At 37.0% G+C, this 18,090-nt stretch overlaps 7 protein-coding genes across 7 annotated transcripts; 4 read left to right on the top strand and 3 right to left on the bottom strand.

Moving 5' to 3' along the window:
* Positions 1 to 337: 337 nt before the first annotated feature.
* EV154DRAFT_325961 (uncharacterized protein) lies at positions 338 to 1,651 on the top strand. The gene is made up of 5 exons (XM_051594972.1): positions 338 to 536; positions 605 to 697; positions 767 to 820; positions 880 to 1,093; positions 1,157 to 1,651. The coding sequence occupies exons 1-5, from the start codon at positions 453 to 455 to the stop codon at positions 1,561 to 1,563; spliced, it is 852 nt and encodes a 283-aa protein (XP_051454401.1). The 5' UTR covers positions 338 to 452; the 3' UTR covers positions 1,564 to 1,651.
* A 2,607-nt stretch (positions 1,652 to 4,258) lies between these two features.
* On the top strand, positions 4,259 to 8,045 carry EV154DRAFT_566889 (uncharacterized protein; the record flags this gene model as incomplete). Its single annotated transcript, XM_051605983.1, has 10 exons — positions 4,259 to 4,633; positions 4,688 to 5,248; positions 5,342 to 5,833; positions 5,917 to 6,270; positions 6,358 to 6,532; positions 6,600 to 6,731; positions 6,789 to 6,915; positions 6,991 to 7,097; positions 7,168 to 7,740; positions 7,816 to 8,045. 10 exons carry the CDS (start codon positions 4,259 to 4,261, stop codon positions 8,043 to 8,045), a joined length of 3,126 nt encoding a protein of 1,041 aa, XP_051454400.1.
* Positions 8,046 to 8,802: 757 nt separating this feature from the next.
* On the top strand, positions 8,803 to 10,549 carry EV154DRAFT_605197 (uncharacterized protein; the record flags this gene model as incomplete). Its single annotated transcript, XM_051607455.1, has 1 exon — positions 8,803 to 10,549. The coding sequence occupies exon 1, from the start codon at positions 8,825 to 8,827 to the stop codon at positions 10,547 to 10,549; it is 1,725 nt and encodes a 574-aa protein (XP_051454399.1). The 5' UTR covers positions 8,803 to 8,824.
* EV154DRAFT_448650 (uncharacterized protein) lies at positions 10,546 to 13,365 on the bottom strand. Its single transcript, XM_051597163.1, has 6 exons — positions 12,593 to 13,365; positions 12,191 to 12,524; positions 11,720 to 11,822; positions 11,528 to 11,639; positions 11,355 to 11,452; positions 10,546 to 11,284 (listed from the first exon to the last, which is right to left on the bottom strand). Exons 1-6 carry the CDS (start codon positions 13,277 to 13,279, stop codon positions 10,666 to 10,668), a joined length of 1,953 nt encoding a protein of 650 aa, XP_051454398.1. The 5' UTR covers positions 13,280 to 13,365; the 3' UTR covers positions 10,546 to 10,665.
* A 91-nt stretch (positions 13,366 to 13,456) lies between these two features.
* On the top strand, positions 13,457 to 14,562 carry EV154DRAFT_484557 (uncharacterized protein; the record flags this gene model as incomplete). Its single annotated transcript, XM_051598661.1, has 3 exons — positions 13,457 to 13,550; positions 13,704 to 14,113; positions 14,395 to 14,562. The coding sequence occupies 3 exons, from the start codon at positions 13,457 to 13,459 to the stop codon at positions 14,560 to 14,562; spliced, it is 672 nt and encodes a 223-aa protein (XP_051454397.1).
* A 575-nt stretch (positions 14,563 to 15,137) lies between these two features.
* EV154DRAFT_426497 (uncharacterized protein) lies at positions 15,138 to 15,888 on the bottom strand (the record flags this gene model as incomplete). The annotated part of the gene is made up of 3 exons (XM_051596307.1): positions 15,138 to 15,430; positions 15,481 to 15,704; positions 15,767 to 15,888. Coding segments are annotated over 3 exons (639 nt in total), but the record flags the coding sequence as incomplete, so codon positions are not given.
* Positions 15,889 to 16,200: 312 nt separating this feature from the next.
* On the bottom strand, positions 16,201 to 17,068 carry EV154DRAFT_325717 (uncharacterized protein). The gene is made up of 4 exons (XM_051594971.1): positions 16,810 to 17,068; positions 16,665 to 16,753; positions 16,392 to 16,605; positions 16,201 to 16,330 (listed from the first exon to the last, which is right to left on the bottom strand). The coding sequence occupies exons 1-4, from the start codon at positions 16,978 to 16,980 to the stop codon at positions 16,307 to 16,309; spliced, it is 498 nt and encodes a 165-aa protein (XP_051454395.1). The 5' UTR covers positions 16,981 to 17,068; the 3' UTR covers positions 16,201 to 16,306.
* Positions 17,069 to 18,090: the final 1,022 nt, after the last annotated feature.

The raw sequence follows: 18,090 nt of genomic DNA, 5'->3' as shown, positions 1-18,090 counted from the left end.
AACTCCAACTTCATTATAGCGACATGTAGAATATTTTATGAAAATACTAACGATTCTGTTTACGTACCAAACTGTCAGGAAGCTCTACTTTCAGACCGAACTCACAAAAATATATATAAATGTTACATTTTCCACTTAGATAAAGCATTAGCCACGGTATCCCATGTGAGTGTTCCTCACAAAAGTGTGTCACAATTAATTGTATACTGGAAAAGAGAAAATATATCGAGTACGAGTTACATGCCACAATCTGTTCATTCGATTGAGCTCGCTTTGGTCGATCCAGACTATAGTCGCTTGAACCCTACTAATATAGATGAGTCGGATTTTTTAGTAACGTGTTGAACATTTCATGTAAAATCAAATATTCTAATTGTCAAGTCTTTATCCAGTTTAGCACAATAGCTACTTTTGGGGATGCTATAATAGCTGGTCCAGTCGCAATTTCACTTATGAATTACGCCCTTATAGTTTCTTATCATCCTCAACAATATCGACTTCTTAAATCATATAAGCTAGCAAACTTTTTCGGATTGGTGAGTATTAAACACAACAATAGCAGGATAAAAAGTAAAACTCATTTCTAATATTCATGAAATAATAGAGACCAGATTTTCTTGATTTTAATACGTTTGCAATTAGCACAGCTAGTAGCCCCTTACAATCGGACGAAATTTACCCTGATCTTGCTAGAGAGGTAACTTCTTCATCGACAATTGTAAAAATTCTCTCGATTAAAAATTTAAAACACCATTGCAATATATAGCTTTACGACGGTTTATTTGTTTTACGAAAAGATGCACGTATTAGAGAAATCAAGGTGAGAACACATTTTCAAAGTGGGTTTCACGTTTGTATTATTTATATGCCTTTACAAAGACTGAAGTAATGCAACACACTGTAATTTCGTCTATTGCTCTGGCTGGTGGTGGTTATAGCGTACTTACAGGAGTATACGTCCTATTATTTGGGATGTCAAAGGTATCTCCTTGGGGAATTGCTCATATTATTCCAATGTACGTCAAACGCAAGCAACAATCTAAAAAAAACGACGAAGAGAATGCTGACTCTATAAATGAGAAAATCGAGGAAGGTTTGGATTCAAAAAAAGGAAAAAGGTCATCCATCAATGATAGACTGCTCCCACACATTCTAGGCGCTAGGAACATATTCAAATTGAATTCTTTGCCAGGCAAAAAGTTTACTCCTCTCGATCCAACGGAGATGTCAAATCCCTATTCAAATGTTTCAGAGAGCATACCACAAGAAGCGTCTTTCATGCTACCAACTCATATCGACATTGATGAGAGTAATACAGTAACAAAGAGTGTATTACTAAATAATAAATGTGAAACGTCAAGTAAACCGAACAATATAAAAGAAAATCAAGACAGCAAAGAATTGATTAAACTTAGAAAAGAAACAGCGATGTTAGCAACTGAGATGAAGGAGTTAAAAATAATATTATCAGAATATTTCATAGATACAAAGTATATGGATCAGCTACGTTTTAAAAAGAAGCCTACCTCGTCTTCTGACGACCCAGAGTTAATTTTTAATTAAACTCATAGCGTGTAACGTTAGTTATGTAACACAATTACATATAATTCTAACTAGTTTTATGTCAATAAAAACCATGGTGCGCATGATTTGGATCGAAAAGCCCTAATATTGAATTTTGAAAACAAACAAATAGATAATATAGGCTTATTGCGCTGATCAAGTATTTCTGAAACTTTTAAGCGGTGATCAGGATTTGCACATTTGACTTAATACTAGTATGACGAAATGAGCAAGCATGGTGTTTGATGATAGTATAATTATTGTCTTGGCTATTTAAAATTTAATACTAAAACCAAATAGTTTGTCTTTTCAAACAAACTATGTATCATCAAACACTTTTAGACAGGGGTATTTTTATATTATCGATAAAACCATGAATCAATAGCTTGATATAGTTCCAAGCCAAACGCTTTTCCCAACCCTAACCAGGCGTCCCTAAGAAAATTGTATCAATACATTTATACAGGCAAAGAAATCTATTTTTTGATTTAGTTAGTATAGTGTAAAAACCTGATAACAGTGTTTCAAACAATGAAAATCATGCATGTATCATTGTGTACGATTGTATGGATTTTATTTTCTGATGTCGGGGATCAAACTCTATTTGGCATGTTTTTATTTATGCAAATGAGACAGTGTCGTGATGGGATTGATATAACAAGAATGACTTTCTATAAGCTTTCATTTATTGAACTTTCGTATTGCCTCTAAACCATTGTTTGAGGCGTTTGACTGGTTTTAGTTCAGGAGAATAAAGGGGAACAGATAAACAGGATTGTAACTGTACTGTTGATGGTAATTGGATCAAATATCACCAGGAACATGAATGTGCTGCATTATCAAAATATTTCTTAAACCAGGGTGATAGACTTTAAAAGTAAGAGTGTCAATAGTAAACTGAATATAAATAACCAATTTTGGTAGTTTGGGGCTGTTTCTCTCCCAGAAAAACCTTTTATTCTGTGCTGTTTGCTGTTTTCTTGGAATTCCCTGCGGTAGAGTCTCAAACCCACATTCATATATCGACTGCTGAAATAGCATTCAAGGGTGGTGTAAGGGGAAGTGGTAATAACACTATGGACCACAATTTTTCTTTTGAAAAAAAAACAAAGCGTTTCCATGGGATACGTCTGTATTACATCCTAACACATTTGAAAGAATACTTGTTATATAACACAGTCCAGATCTTTTTTGGATCCATTCGGTCTTTGACTTATTTCTCGTAACTGGATGGCGTGATTTAATTTTCTTTTTTACTTTTCTTTTATGGTCAGCGTTGAGTTCTCCTTTCGTCCAAACTCTTCATTCCATTATTTTGCGCTTTCTCTAGCTCTTCAGATGTTCTAACAAGACCATGGCCTATACTCTTGCTAACTTTTATTGAAATTCTTTAGATTAAAAAATTCAACAATAAGAGAGAGACTGTTAGACTAGCGGAGTTGCGATTATTGTAAGCCCTTTCTCGTGCAAGGTTGTGCAGCAGTACAATGCCCTTGGGTTTGGCTGTGATTGCAGCAAAGTTTGATTCGTAAAGTTTGTTTTCAAAGAGATGAAAAAGAGTATTTTATGTTTGTGGTTTAGAAGGTTTTTCAATTATTATTATTATTTTGTTTGGTCACTTTTGTATCCTTAATTAAACTCGACGCTAATGTAAAATATCCATCTTGCAGCTTTTTTTTTTTCGTTTGAAGTTTTTACCCCAAAAATAGCTACCTGAACTTGTGTCTAATTTTTTTCGTCTACCATGTTCTTCCCCTGACCCTTTTTTTAAAAAAAACTATTAGTAACCGAGCGACACCAATTTTTATAAGACAAAAAAAAAAGGCACCGTTTTAAATTTTCGAGTTCCGTCGACCAATTGGCAGTACAAGTGACAACGATGAGCTAGTAGGATAATAATAAAGATAAACGCACGTTAATTATACGGATTCATAACAGCTTGGCGAAATAAGACATTTATTTGCCCTGAAAAATATATAATCCAGGATGCCTTATGTCAAATTACACCTGCTTTTTTTTTTCTTTGCGCTTGGCTTACAAGTAATCTGCATAAAAATTTCAAAGACAGGTAAAATAAGTTAGTTCTCATGATAAGAAGCTACAAGTAAATAGAACATGTGTTTTTTTTAATGAAGCAAAAAAAAAAAAAAAAAAAAAAATGGGACCTGATGACTTCTTATTTAAGCTTTCACGTTTTTTTACAATATCTGGTAAAGGTTGTAATAAAAACAAAGCTGCGGATTGGGACCGAGTGATCTGGCGAGATAAACATGGAGTGGTGGTGGGGGGGTTAAGAGAGTGAGAGAGTGAAAATGGGGTGGCGGCGGCGTTTAAAGACGTGTCACTCCAAATTTATAAACAGGCTACACAAAAACTATGATTAAAAAAAATATAAAAAAATAAAAAACAAAAGACGATTTTTATTTAGACGATAACATAAGAAGAAAAATAAATTAAATTAGCAATAACAAGCAATATAGAAATAATGTTCGATAAGAAGGCTTAAAAAATTGCATTCTGGTGCAGAAAGGGTGTTGTAATTACAAGATATTGTGCTACCACGCACACACATATAAAAGATCCCGCCAAATATAAGCATAATAAATAGGATCGACCTTTCTTTATTTTCCACCCCTTTTTTCCTTCTTCTTTATAGAAACCAAGTTTAACAATATATGCCGGTTTTCTGTATATCATGAATTTGAACAATATTAATAGCAACACTATTATCACACCTTCAAAACGATCCTCACTTTCATCACGTGCGAGTAAAATACCACAAAAATTAGCACAATCATCTTTTTTTTCTTTAAGGCCCTCGACGAGTACCCTGGTTTTAAATAATGGAGGAGAAACAGCTTCCTATCAGAATGACAACAATAATAGACTGACGGCCAGAATTGGACAAATGTTATTTCGACAACGAACAACAAGTGAATCGGTTATCAAAGAAACCAAGCCATTTTCCACACATAATGCAGATTATTCGACCTTGTCACTTGGAAGAAGTAGCCAACAGTCTCGAAGTTTGGATCTTTCAAAGAATAACACAAGTGACATTACAACAGTAGTAGGTATTATGAAGACAATAAAGTGTAATATAATTACTAATAAAATATTCTAGTATGAAAAAAGTAATGATATACCAATTGATGATAATAATCAAATAGCAACAGCTTCTCCTTATTATTCAATTTCATCTCCTGAGAGAACAGACTTTTACTCGTATTATTATAACAGTACTACTGCAGCTGTTACTGCTGGTTCAGTAACAACAACAACAAAAGACGAAAATCCTTTATTTTCTCCTCTTTCTTTTTCAAACTCATCAGTTTCTTCTTTTACTGATTCCATTAATATGAATACGACACCACCACCTTCCCCCATGTCACCGATTATATCTAGCTCTAATACAACCGCTTCCACCGTATTGAAATCAGTCGATGAATTTGCTGATATTTTAATTGAACGTTGTACTTGGCTTTTAGATTTGTCTGACATTGCTTTTTCTCACGTCCGAGAAATGGAGACAATCATTGACCAAACACAGTTTTTAATAAATGCCTCCTCTACACAACAAGACACCGAATTAAATACACTGTTAAACCAATGTAAAACTACCATTGAAAACATGTATAATTCACCTGTACAGTTGAAGGATCAAGAAACATCAATAAAAGCGGTGGTAAAAGCAAACCAGTCAAAAACGAAATCATATTTAATATGAAAAAAACTGACATCATTTTCCTCTCTCTACCCCCCCCCTCTTTAAACATAGATGAAAGATATCAGAACCATCTGTCAAAGGTGCGTAAAACTATCCTCAAAATTACCTTCGCTTAGTAATTGCACAACCGATCACTTCAGAAAAGAGATTCCCAAAGTCATGACATCAAGCATCACCGCAGATGACTACAAATCCATGAAATCTGACCAAATCGATGAAAATGCCACATGGTTTAGGCATAACTTTGTTGGAAAACCTTATCAGACGTTTATTGGCTCGTTACAACCCATTGTTTCAAGATTGCCCTTAATCGATGTCGATAAAAAAAAGCAGCCTGTGCCCAAAAGAAGAAACAGTAAATCTCTCTTGACATCCTTTCTATCCTCTTCCACTTCACATCAACCCCAGTCGGAGGTCAGTCATCAGTCTTCGATCGGCATAATATCGGTCATCCAGGAACGCGCAAAGGATTTTAGTGGTCCAGGAAATGGTGCAGCTGCTATTCTTGGCTCACAATACCGTATTATTATCCGAAGTAAGCAAGTAAGTTAAAAAATAATAATTAACAAGCCCCCCATAATAATTTCAACATGATTAACATAATCCCACTTTCGAAAAAAAAAAAGCCTGAACAAGCCAGATTTATCATTCATGAGTGCATGGCCAAGGAAACTCAAAGCCAATTAGAATCGAGAGGCGAAAGTCATAAACTGAACAAGATGGTATCAAATGATTATAAAAGACTTCGACCGTTCAGTAGTAATAATAGTAATAATAGCAGTAACAACAGCCGACTGATGAATAGCGCCATTACTACCATCTCGTCAGAAAACCAAAATACATTTACATCCCGAATGATTCGTGCAGCGATATTGTCTGCTTGTCCAAATATAGATTTACGTTCATTTAAAGAGCTGTCGGCTGAATCAACTATTATGGCAGGCCTGGAAAAGGAACTGCTCAAGTATGACGAAATTCATGTAGGTTAAACATTTTTTTTTTTTTATTATTACAAACAATGAAAAGTTATAAGGAGAATTAAATGGAGAAAGGGGTTTTATTATTAGATTCCTAAACATTACAAGTTTGGTTTGCTCACGATTAAAAACAATCAAACAACAGAAGAAGCGTGGTTTTCAAATACGGGTCTGTCCAGTAACCTCTCACATTTTCTCTCGCTAATGGGTAAAAAAATCGATTTGAATGGTTACCAAGGTTATGCAGCTGGTCTGGATACAAAAAGTAAATTATTATATATTTTTGCGCGTTACGCCCTACCCCCCTCTTATTAAAAACAATATAATTTTAGCTGGCGAATCAGGTGAATTTGCTTATATCTCAAAATGGAACGATTTCGATATTATGTTTCACGTTGCACCACTTATGCCATCACAAGCAAATGATAAACAGCAGGTGCTGAGAAAAAAACATATCGGAAATGGTACATTTTGAACGATCTGCTTATCCATTTGATGTAGTCTCACACCTTCTTTTCTAGATATCGTTTGTATTGTATTTCTGGAAGGCGATCAACTGTTCAACCCAAAAGCAATTCGTTCACAATTCTTGCATGTTTATGTCATTATCAGACCTGAAGTGGACTGTCACAATAACAGACAATGGAGGTAAAAACACTTGATATTAGATTCATTTCGTTCTTTGCCCTCTTACCCATTTTATTCACACAAAAAAAAAAATAGAGTCGAAGTGCTAAGTAACAAAAATGTCGGTGAATTCGGCCCTTCGTTACCCAGCCCACCAGTGTTTAAAGACGATGAAACACTTCGAGAGTTTTTAACGTTAAAATGTAAGACTCCATTTGTAATATGTGCGACCGTCAACCTTGTTTAACCCCCCCCCTCCATAATTTTATCTAGTGATCAATGCGGAAAATGCAGCTCTCAAATCAGATAAATTTTGTGTGCCAAACAATAAGGCACGCTTAGGGTTACTGTCCAGTCATATCGAGACGGCCTTCACGTTCAATACGCCACAAGTCATGCGATCGGCTAGTACCAACCGACTGCTGTCTTCCTCCAGTAAATTCAACAAGTCCGCACCGTTAAAGAAGCATGGCGGCAAAGACGAAGAGGAGGAGCAGGACGGATTGGTTAAGCGTAGACCAAAGTCCGTCAACAACAATAAATCTACACATCATTTACAGAACCATGGTGGCGGATCACGACTTCTAAGGGAGGCTATTTTGGACGAGGAAAAAAGAAGGGTGGTGATCATGGCTAGCACAGATATACCCCCCATGCCTTCGGTTTCTAGATCTACCATATTACAGGATTTCAAAAAGGGGTTTTCAAGGAAAAAAACAACGAGCAGCAGTAGCTCTTTATCCCCTTCCTCCCAAGAACAGAAGAAGGTGTTGCGAAAATCAAGTCAACTCAAGATTAGCAGTATTCCAGAAGACACGGTTGCTAACAATACGAAAAAATTGAATGGTAAGTCAAAAAAAAAAATTGCAAAATTTACACCTAATATTAAGATGCATTGTTTGTTTGCTTTTTTTCTTATAGACGAAGAAATGTTCGTGGGCAAAGATATAAATATCTCGTCCGAGAGCTTTATTTCAAAAGAACAACTTTTCTCTATCACGTCTGAAAAGAGACCACCCCAATCACCCCAATCACCCGTTAAAACCCTTACACCAAAATTTATTATAACTACATCTGCCACTACTACTACTACTACAACTACTTCTACAACAGCTACCAATACCAGCAATCCGAGCTTGTCTTGGAGATAATAATAATAATAAAAATTAGTATCCTAATTGATAACAGAAACTTTCTCTCACTCCCATATAAGTTTTCAAGTCCTGAACCGGGCTGGCGCATTCATCCCCGCTCCCCTTATCTCTCCTTCGCGGACGAAGGAGAAAGCTTTGCGAAAAGAAGTGTCATGGCTTGATATGGAAATTTATCATGTATAATTTGTATTGCGCCACTCAATAAAAAGTTTATTTATGAAAGCTGTTAGGAGAAGTCAGGTAAAAAAATGAGATTATATCCTGTTTTTGAAATGCAAGGATTCTGTGTATATATTGATCATTGTGTACTTGCTAAATCTCATATCACACTCATGGATAAGCTATTTCTCTCCTTTAAACTTTTTATTTGCTTTTGTCATATATCTATCTCGGATAGAACGTGACCAGAACTGTTTCTTGATGTAAAAGCGTTCCATTATTACAACTGTATTTTGACCTGATAGTTCATTGTATATTTGTTTTCTATTTTCATGTCCATGTCTACATCTACGTGATGCTTCATGAAACCTGATCAGTTTCTTTGTAATAGCCTTGTAACTATTGCTATATGTGTTGCTAAAACATTGACAGCCATATAGTATGCGCGTGTAGCGCTGCATGTATGTATGCGTAATGTTATGCGGGTTGTTACCGTTGGTGGGCGGTGGGCGTCCAAAAGGATCACGTGATTACAAAAACACCACACCATACATTGAAAGTCAAAAGCATTATTGGGGGTCTGGGTTATAGGATCTTCGTTATTGATCCCCAATGCAATGAAAACCTTTCCTTACGAAGTGTTGAGAAACATTGGCACGTTTTTAAACCAAGTGGAACAAAAAGAATGTTCGCGCGTGTGTCATTCGTGGTTAGCTCCGTTTCGGGCTCTTGTTTTCCAAAAGGCTGTCTTACTTCACCTTTCGCAATTGCAGCGATACAATGAGCAAGCAGCGTCGTTGAGGAGACTAACACAATCGCTTCATATAAATGTGCCACTGACAGATGCCATGTTGCTCGATTTTGCAGAGGCCAGTCCCAATGTGCACACGTTGACTTTATTTGTTAATTTGCTCAACAACCTTTCGATTCCCAAAACGTTGACGGTCATTCGTACGTACTGGCTAAAGAGTTTGACCAAGATCCGTATGGATGGACTTTTGCTTCCTGAAGTATTGCCTCTGCTCTGTCATCAATTGGAGGATGTGACGGGCGACTGGCGTGGATTTTATGACGAGAATAGACAGATCATCCCGATGCCCAAGTTGAGGATATTGGATATTGAAGATGATTACAGTGCCAATGAACGGATGCTGTCCTCCAGACTATTGAACAGTATTCGTGTTGCCTACCCACAGCTTCGAAAATTGTCTGTGGGCTATTTCTTTGTGGGGACGGAACTAATGGAGGAGGAAGGGGAGGAGTGGGAAGGTGAGTATGCACCGTTTCCCTTTGTCAGGTCATTTCATATCATGAATTGTGACGAATTGGATGATGCGTACCCTAGTTTTCGGAAATTGTTCAAGGGCCTGAAGGAGTATTCGCTTGTAAGGTCAACACCGCAAGATGATGAAGAGATTCGGTTGAAGACGTATGCGGATTTGGTTGTGGATCATCCAGCGATTCATACTTTAAAAATTGATCATTGCACAAAAGACCCCGTAGGTCTTTTCGATGTGCTTTCTAAATTGAAGGACTTGCGATCGTTGCATCTGGAATTGACGGGAGAGACAGGCGTGATTACGAAGCGGTATCGTATCAATCTATCGCAGCTTTTATTGCGACTTCCCCAATTGAAGAAATTAAACATTTGGGGTCTGGCGCATATTGGTGTGGGAGAATCGCTTGAACATTATTTATGCGGAACCGCGGGATTCTTCGATGCGGGCTGTAAAGAAGAGGACGAGTATGAATCGCCGGAGATGATGTCGAGGGTAGCGCCCTGTGTGACATACGATTCTGATGTGTTTGTAGGTGACCACCCTTACTTTGGCAACGGGGAAGAGCTGATGACTGAGGGACTTCGTGAGGTGGTGGTAAAGAAACATTTCCCGGAAAACGATCGATGGCCTGTGTATGGCAGGCTCAACTTTTCTACAAGCCACATGGTGCCAGGATTCACATGTCAGTTGACCAGTTTACATCTTACCATGACAACGTTACGAAATCCCACTTTTCAGTGGCTGGCGTTGCATTGTCCCATGTTACAAGAATTGTTTGTTCTTCAGTCTGAGCCGTACCCTTATTTTGTGGTGGAGTTAGGTGAACGATTACGTACGTTTGAATGGTCGTTTGACGAACGCTATATCAAGTATGGACCACCTCCGTTAGTGACTTTAAATGGAAGCCGTTATTTCCGATACATAAGCGTTACAGGCTATGTCCAGGTTGAAACGGACAGTTTTCAGGATACGTCGTTTCGAATTGATATCCATCATGGACCCAAACTGGCAAGTTTAAAAATATGTGAACACACACTGTCTATAAATAGCATCCAAGAATAATAATAAAAAAAAAAGAGAGAGGGATCTACTACTTTATTGTTACACTATGTTTCCCATACTTCCATTTTTGCTAATGAAATATTATAAAAATAAAAAAAAAAAAGGATTCTTGTTATTTAAAAATCGGGGGTATTTGCACGAGGTTGTGGTGGAGGAGTGTGAGTGGAGAAACGAGAGGTGCTGTTATTATTAGAACGCTGTGTGTTCAGAGCGGTGGTAGATGATTTTTTGTTACTCAGTGATTGCGATTTAAGATAATCGGGTGTGGTGAGATACACCACACTGTTTCGACCATCGGTTAATGGCATATTGGGATCGATCTCAGTGAAGGAGGAAGCTGAATCGTTTTCGTTCATCATGGCGTATTTAGCAAACTCTTCATTATCGCCAAAGAATTTCGAGATCTTTTCATGTTCCTTCCTTGATTGATAACGATGCAAGACCCAGAGAATGCCCAGAATAAAGCAAACAAATATAATCACACACGCACCTAAAACACCCCAAAGCCATGCTTTGATTTTACGGAATACATCGGGTCCTGTAATACATACGTCGTTGTAAGAGCATGTGTTGGATAAGCATTCACGATCCTGTTGGCAAGAGGATTGTAATGGCTTGGAATCAATACAGGTAAAACGTCCATCTAAGTCACAATAAGTGCCTTCCGTACAATTGTCTCGGATAATCGTTTGTTGAATGGCATCACCAGCAGCGTCGTAGGAAGTATATGTTGTACTAAAAAAATGTAAATGTAAAATGTATTTGTTATTGTTACTAGTCTGATAAGAATAGGTCTGCCACTTACGTATCGGCACCGCAATTTCCGCCGAGTGGCGCGCCTTTAATAAAACAAATCGAATTCAAACAAATCGAAGTGGTTCCAGTACACTCATCATCTCTTTGCTATTTTATCACAAATATACATTTTTTTTTTTAGTTCTGAGAATGGTGATTGGAAATTAAAAAAAAAAGTGTTACCTGTTCACAAGACGATCCAATTGGAACAACGGGTGAGCATTGAGATCCGTTGTCTGGGCAATATGTGGAACCGTTACATCTGGTCGGGTAAGGTCTAAGTGCTAAATCCCATCTTTTTTTGTTTTATAAATAGAAATAAAATTAGTTGGCCAAAAAAAAAGAGACGTGTATATCAAAAAAAGGGAGCTTTACCCTTGGATAAAATCAGCATTGGAACATCCTTTATAATTACATGTTGCACTCGCTGGGTCACAAAATAGATACACATCATCGCAAGAATCATCATATTGCGAACCTTCTCTACAGTTTACAAGACATTTAGGTTTTGTTGATTGAAGTAGTGGCGAGGAAAAATTTAGATATAAGCATACCTGTACATTGGTGTAGGATCACACATTTGGCCGAGGCCTAGTGACGCTACCGTTTGAACCGAGAAAAAGATCAAACTGGAAGCTATACAAAACTTTCGCATAGGTAACAAAAAAAAAAAAAAAATGTAAAGAAAGAAAAAAGAAATGATAATGATAATGAAAATAGCTTTTTTTTTTACTGAAAAAAAGCGGACTTTTTGACATTTTAGGTAACCCCGTTCTTATTTTTTTTTTTACACTCTCTCCTTCCAAAAAAGAAAGTTTATTCTTGTTTTTTTTTATAAATCTACACAGGTGGATCCATCGGTGACAACATCCAATACTTTATAAAAGCAGTCAAAGCCGCCGTGTTCCTTAAATAAGGCCATGGCAGCTTGAGCAATGTCATCAAAGTTCTTTGTAGCCAAGGCTAAAATAGTAGGACCTGCTCCCGAGAGACAGATACCGAGTAAACCGTCATATTTTTCATAGGTGATGGTGGATAAGATCTCTGGAAGACCGGGGATTAAAGTCTTACGGTAAGGTTGATGGATTTTATCTTGCATAGCATTGTAGATCAATTCAGCGTTAGGAGGCGATTGGCCCAAAGCAGTGGTCAACACGGCTAATCTTTGGAAATTAAACACCTGTCCCAAATGTCATATTTTTTTTAGTTCGCCCATTTACACAAATACACTCTTCTTTAATTACTTACAACGTCTTGTCTCTCGTATTGTGTGGGGAGTACAGCTCTAGCTTTTGCTGTGGCCACTTGGAATTGAGGAACAATAGCAATACACTTGATCTCCTTAGCCCAACCTAAATTGACATAATGTCCAATACCGAGAGGTGGTTGAGGCACTTGTTGGGATAAAGCAATTTCTAACAAAGATTCGGATGCAGGTACACCTTCCATATCCTTGGGATCTAATTCACGCAAGTAAGAAGCGACAAATCCACCCATTAATGCAGCAGCCACGTTATCGGGATGACGCTCAATCATTAAACAGTAATCTAATAATCTATCTCTACTAAGCTTCAACTGACCCAAGGCATTACCCAAAAGAACACCACCGACGACAGCAGCTCCGGAAGAGCCAAGACCACGGCCAAGAGGGATGGGGTTATCGACATGGATCTTGAGAGGTTGAGGAAGGGTGGAGATGCCATTGGCTGAGAGAACGTAGAGAGCTGTCTTGGTGATCAAATTTTGTTCGGGTGTCAAAGGCACATCTTTGGCGCCTTCTCCTGAATAAGTCATCTCAAAGGCCTTGCCTTCCTTAAGCACTTCTACATCAATGGTCAAGTATAATGAAAGGGAAATACCCAATACATCGAATCCAGGGCCGATATTAGCGGTGGAACATGGTGATTTAATACGGAACTTTCTAGGCGTATCCATTTTATATTGTTTTAACTTTTTTGGAGAAAAAGAGAAGGGAGGGAGAGAGAGAGAAAAGGAAAAATAGATGTTGTTTTTGTTATTTGATAGGTACCATCCTTATTAAAAACTCAGTTTGTGACTGTCTTTAAGCATGAGCCGTTCTTTGTCACAAAGAGGTAGTACAGAGATCCAAGCATGTTATTGGATTATACAGTTAATCCAATAAATTATGTCGTCCAGGCCGAACAAAATGTCGCCCAGTCAGAAATAAAATGTCGCTTAATTAGAAGTAAAATGTCGGCCCAACCGGAATTAAATTTCGCTCCTACAAGAACAAAATGTCGTCCAATCAGAAATAAGTTTTCGCTGCCACAGGAATAAAATGTCGCTTAGTTTTTCTAAGAAAGCTTTTGATACCTTTTTCTTATAATTTCTATTGTAGCCTTACGAGATGAAGAACTCTTTTTTTTTTATGAAGATGGACAAAACAATATTTATAATGAAAACGGTCAATTAAGGTATGTTTCTATGGAGGATGTCATGTCAACTATCGACGATCCCAATATTGTTCTTGAAACTTTGGTTAATCATTCTTCTTATATGAAGAATAAGCCATTGGAAAAACAACCGACTGAAAACAAAAAGTCAACTACTTCAAAGCCAGTGAAATTTGCCTCAAAGAGGAATAATGTGGACTATAGCATTAATCAGAGGACAACATTCATCGATCGTATGATCGAATTACCTATGGGACAGAGGTATGCCGCTGTGGTCGGGAGAGAACTAGGTGTCAAAAAACGAACTGCTCAACGTTGGTGGAGAAGCTACAAAGAGATTGGCGAAGTGCCTGTGGTAAAAACGTAGATTTTTACACTGAAAAAATAAAAAAGAAAAAAAAACGAGTTCTTTAAAGTTCCTTTTTATTATACAAATTCAACCCAAATTTGTTACACATGGCATATGGCGTTTTATATACTGAATTTTTACAAACATTCATATTCAAGCACGACTAGGTAAGAAGACTAGCGTAGCAGTGACACTTTTCAAAAACCAAAGTAGAAGCTTAGAAGTTATAGAGAAGAGACCAGAAAAAAATATGGGCTCCAGAGGAGACATTCTTTTTACACTCCAAGGTCAAGGAGCTAGGATTCAGTAAAGTTGGAAAGGACGCAGTACTTCTTATCGATGACAAGTACCTTAATGATGGGTTGTTGAAACTATTAAAGATGCTAAGATACATTTTCTCTGTCTTTGTGGAAACAAATCATTCTCAAATTAGTCAACTCGTAAAGAGAAAATAAAGTGGTAGTTGAAAACCAGTTAATTAAATCAATGTAATTGTTAACTAAAATAAATTCAATCAAGCGTACAGTTGTTCTAATGCCAAAGGGCGTGTTTTTAAAGGCTGTTTTTTAAAAGTTAAAGGGCGGTTTTTGGTATTCCTACTTGAACTCACTATACCCGAGGATATACCGACCAACCAACATAGATACTATATGACTTTGATTGCGACGATCCAGTTTGCTATCTGGAAGTACTACTGGCAGTTCTGCATTCACGATACGTCGTTTGTGGCCGTTCCATACTAGCCTTCATTTTGCAGCAATACCACCTAACTGTCGACGTTCCCTATGTTGATTAATGAGATATTTGGTAGTTAATACCGTTATGTCGTATTCTGTCATATCGTCTTCGTTTTGAAATGTAGCCATTAGCTCTTTCGGAAGTCATATTCTTATATGCCAATACTATTTCGATTTATATATAATCTCGCCACATCCCTCCGCGATGTGTGACGTTTAATAACTTTAATAAAATTCTTTACTTTTGCTACAAAAAAAAGCGCACTTAAAATGATATGATTAGCGTGCATGAGTTATTGATTGACGGTGAATGGACAAGGTCGCTTTCTGTTTTTCGTGCTGCTAGTAAGCTCTCTAAAGATCTCCTCACTCATACCTGCACGCATGTTTGACTTTAAACTATCAATATCATTTGCCAATTGACAATGATTCTTATATAAATGGTGAACAGATAAAAGGTCTTCACAAACGGCAACATATAGTCTGAGTTGAGTAGCGTCTCTAGGCATACTTATGGTGCAAATTTCAATCATTACATAAAGTCCAGAATCAAGCAAACAAGTAAAATAGACTGTCACTATCAAGCCTACAAAGTAAGTTTAGTTAAAAGTCCATAAAATTTTAGCAATAACCTACCAACAGCGTGAATACCAATCACACCTTCATAGAAATTACTGTCAATGGATTGTTTAGAGAATCGGCCAATTCTAATCAAGTCTAAAAGAGTCGCATATATATCATCTTTTGTATCTTCACCCTTTACTTCACCTACGGTAATTGGGCCGTTCCATACAACGTTATTTAGTATTCTTCCTACAAAATCTGGCCTTTGAATTGAATTGTTTATTTGAATATCGCACCTGTAAATATCATTCACTGGTTAGTTCTTCGTATACCCAAATTCTTTTAAGTAATAGCTTACCATGAAAATTGCTTTCCTGAATCAGTATCTTCAATGATAGGACGAAAAATAGAATCAACGTAAGACCCACACAATGTTCTTTCTTGGATTTTTCCTGTAAATTTTTTTCTTGGTAATCTTTCCGTACTAATGAAAAAATTACGTCAATACATAAGCAAAAAGCAAAAAGCAAAAAGCGTATTATTATTATGATACTAACAGGTTTCTCAGACCAATCAAAATGTCATCTACAGCGGTATCAACATTTTCTGAAGTCAGTGACATGATACATTTAGAAGCTTGTCTTGATCCAAGTTTTCCTTCGCCAAAATTCTACACAAGAGTCATAATTAGCTGCGCTTTTCGCCTTAAAGTTTAAATCAAATGCCCAAATTTACCTTTACAATCAATTTTAACTCTCTCTCTAGATTCACATCAAGTGTTTCGCATTCAATACGATATTTTTTTGAATGTGGTTTGTCAAGCTTTGAATCATATCAATTCCCAAGATATTTTTCACATCTTCGCATATTTGATCTTTCTTTAAAAGCAAAATATTGTCTAATGCCAAGATGCCTTGTGCATCTGTTTCTACCAGTAAGCCGGTTTGATAATACTTCTTGGCAACCATAACTTGATATTCTACCCACTTTTCTAAAATTACTTTTCCATCAATAACAAGACTATCTGTTGGAGGAACACGCTTATAATTCATATCGAACGATTGCTTGTCATTGTTTTGAAGCTGGGTTGATTTTTTGCGTGAAGATTGAGGTGCTGGAGAATTGTACACTGAGCCATTGAAACTGTTCAGGGAATGATTGATGGAGCCTATATTGATAGTTGAAGAGCTACTCGGTCTTATAAAAAAATATAGTTAGAGTATTATGTTTCTTCACATATAAGGAACTTTACTTACGTTGCATAATTTGAGGGTTCTGACGACGATGTTCGATGCGACTCAGTCGTGGGTGGTGGTAATTGAGCAAGATAATTGTTTTTCATAGTCTGAATATTGTATTAGTTTTATTTCTCTGCTTAAACTTTATCTCTTTTTTACTTGCATTCCAATCGTGTTTCCATTTGCTCGCTTTTTCGTTGTTATGAAAATTTAACTCTTGTCTTAATGCATCAAACGCACTCTCCAAAGAGCAATTTCCTTTTTCAATGCGCTTGGCCGCGATAGCTTCATCAAAGTTCCAATAACTGTAGACAGTTTTTGTTAAGTATGACATTTGAGGAATAGGGAGTTTGATTTATGAAGTCCTTTTTTTTTTGTGATTTCAATACAGTATTTTAGTCTAAAAGGAGACGATCTGAGATTGAAATACTGTATTATTCACTAGATTTCACAAAAGAGCGCTGTTGATTCAAGCGCATTATGCCGTCACAATTGACGTAACTATTATTTATTTCACTAGACTTAAAATTTCCGTAGTAAGCAATTTTTAAACACTTTACAAAGTTACATCAAGGGTGCCACTTTGGCTTGGTCAGTAGTTATAGCTGCGAAACAGTAGTTCTGCGTTACTCGGGTTTGCTACGACTCTACACGTTTTGTGCTCTCAAGGTCCTTTGGTTACTTGGCATCTTTAATGCTTAGGAGCCATAGATCTGACTTACGAGGCAGCTTGCAGCAATGTTGAATAGAAGCATTTCTTGTTTTCCATTGCTGATTCAGAGACATCCAAGAATTTTGTTGTCGATAACAAAGTTAGGCGGAAAAGATTTGTAGTTGCGTAGCCATTGGTCTGACATGGAAGGTTCTATAGTTTGTTATCGATTTCGATTGGGAACTATAGGTCTGACTTACGAGGCAGCTTCCAATACAGTTGAAGAGTGAAAATGTGATGTATTCGTACACACAGGTTCATCCTGTATCATTAATTGTCATCTTGAAGTCTTGTTACAAGATGGGAAAGAAGATACTTTGCCACTCAGAGATTAATACAAACTGCTGTTTTGGCTACTGCTTTACAAGTATTGTTCCAAGTCAATTTGGTATCCAGACTCACATAGCTAAGTATAAATTCTTTTGCGTAAAAAAAGCATTATATTGAATTCGTCTTCTGCTAGGGAAAATGAATATCTTTGTTCAGATTATTCTCCAAGAACTATAACAAGAGTTCCATTTTGGCTTGGTCAGTAGTTATAGCTGCGAAACAGTAGTTCTGCGTTACTCGGGTTTGCTACGACTCTACACGTTTTGTGCTCTCAAGGTCCTTTGGTTACTTGGCATCTTTAATGCTCAGGAGCCATAGATCTGACTTACGAGGCAGCTTGCAGCAATGTTGAATAGAAGCATTTCTTGTTTTCCATTGCTGATTCAGAGACATCCAAGAATT

Source organism: Mucor mucedo (assembly GCF_025094135.1).
Source record: "Mucor mucedo strain NRRL 3635 chromosome Unknown EV154scaffold_94, whole genome shotgun sequence".
NCBI classification, from domain to species: domain Eukaryota; kingdom Fungi; phylum Mucoromycota; class Mucoromycetes; order Mucorales; family Mucoraceae; genus Mucor; species Mucor mucedo.
Note: the sequence above shows the minus strand (reverse complement) of the source record. Positions and strands in the feature narration are given on the sequence as shown.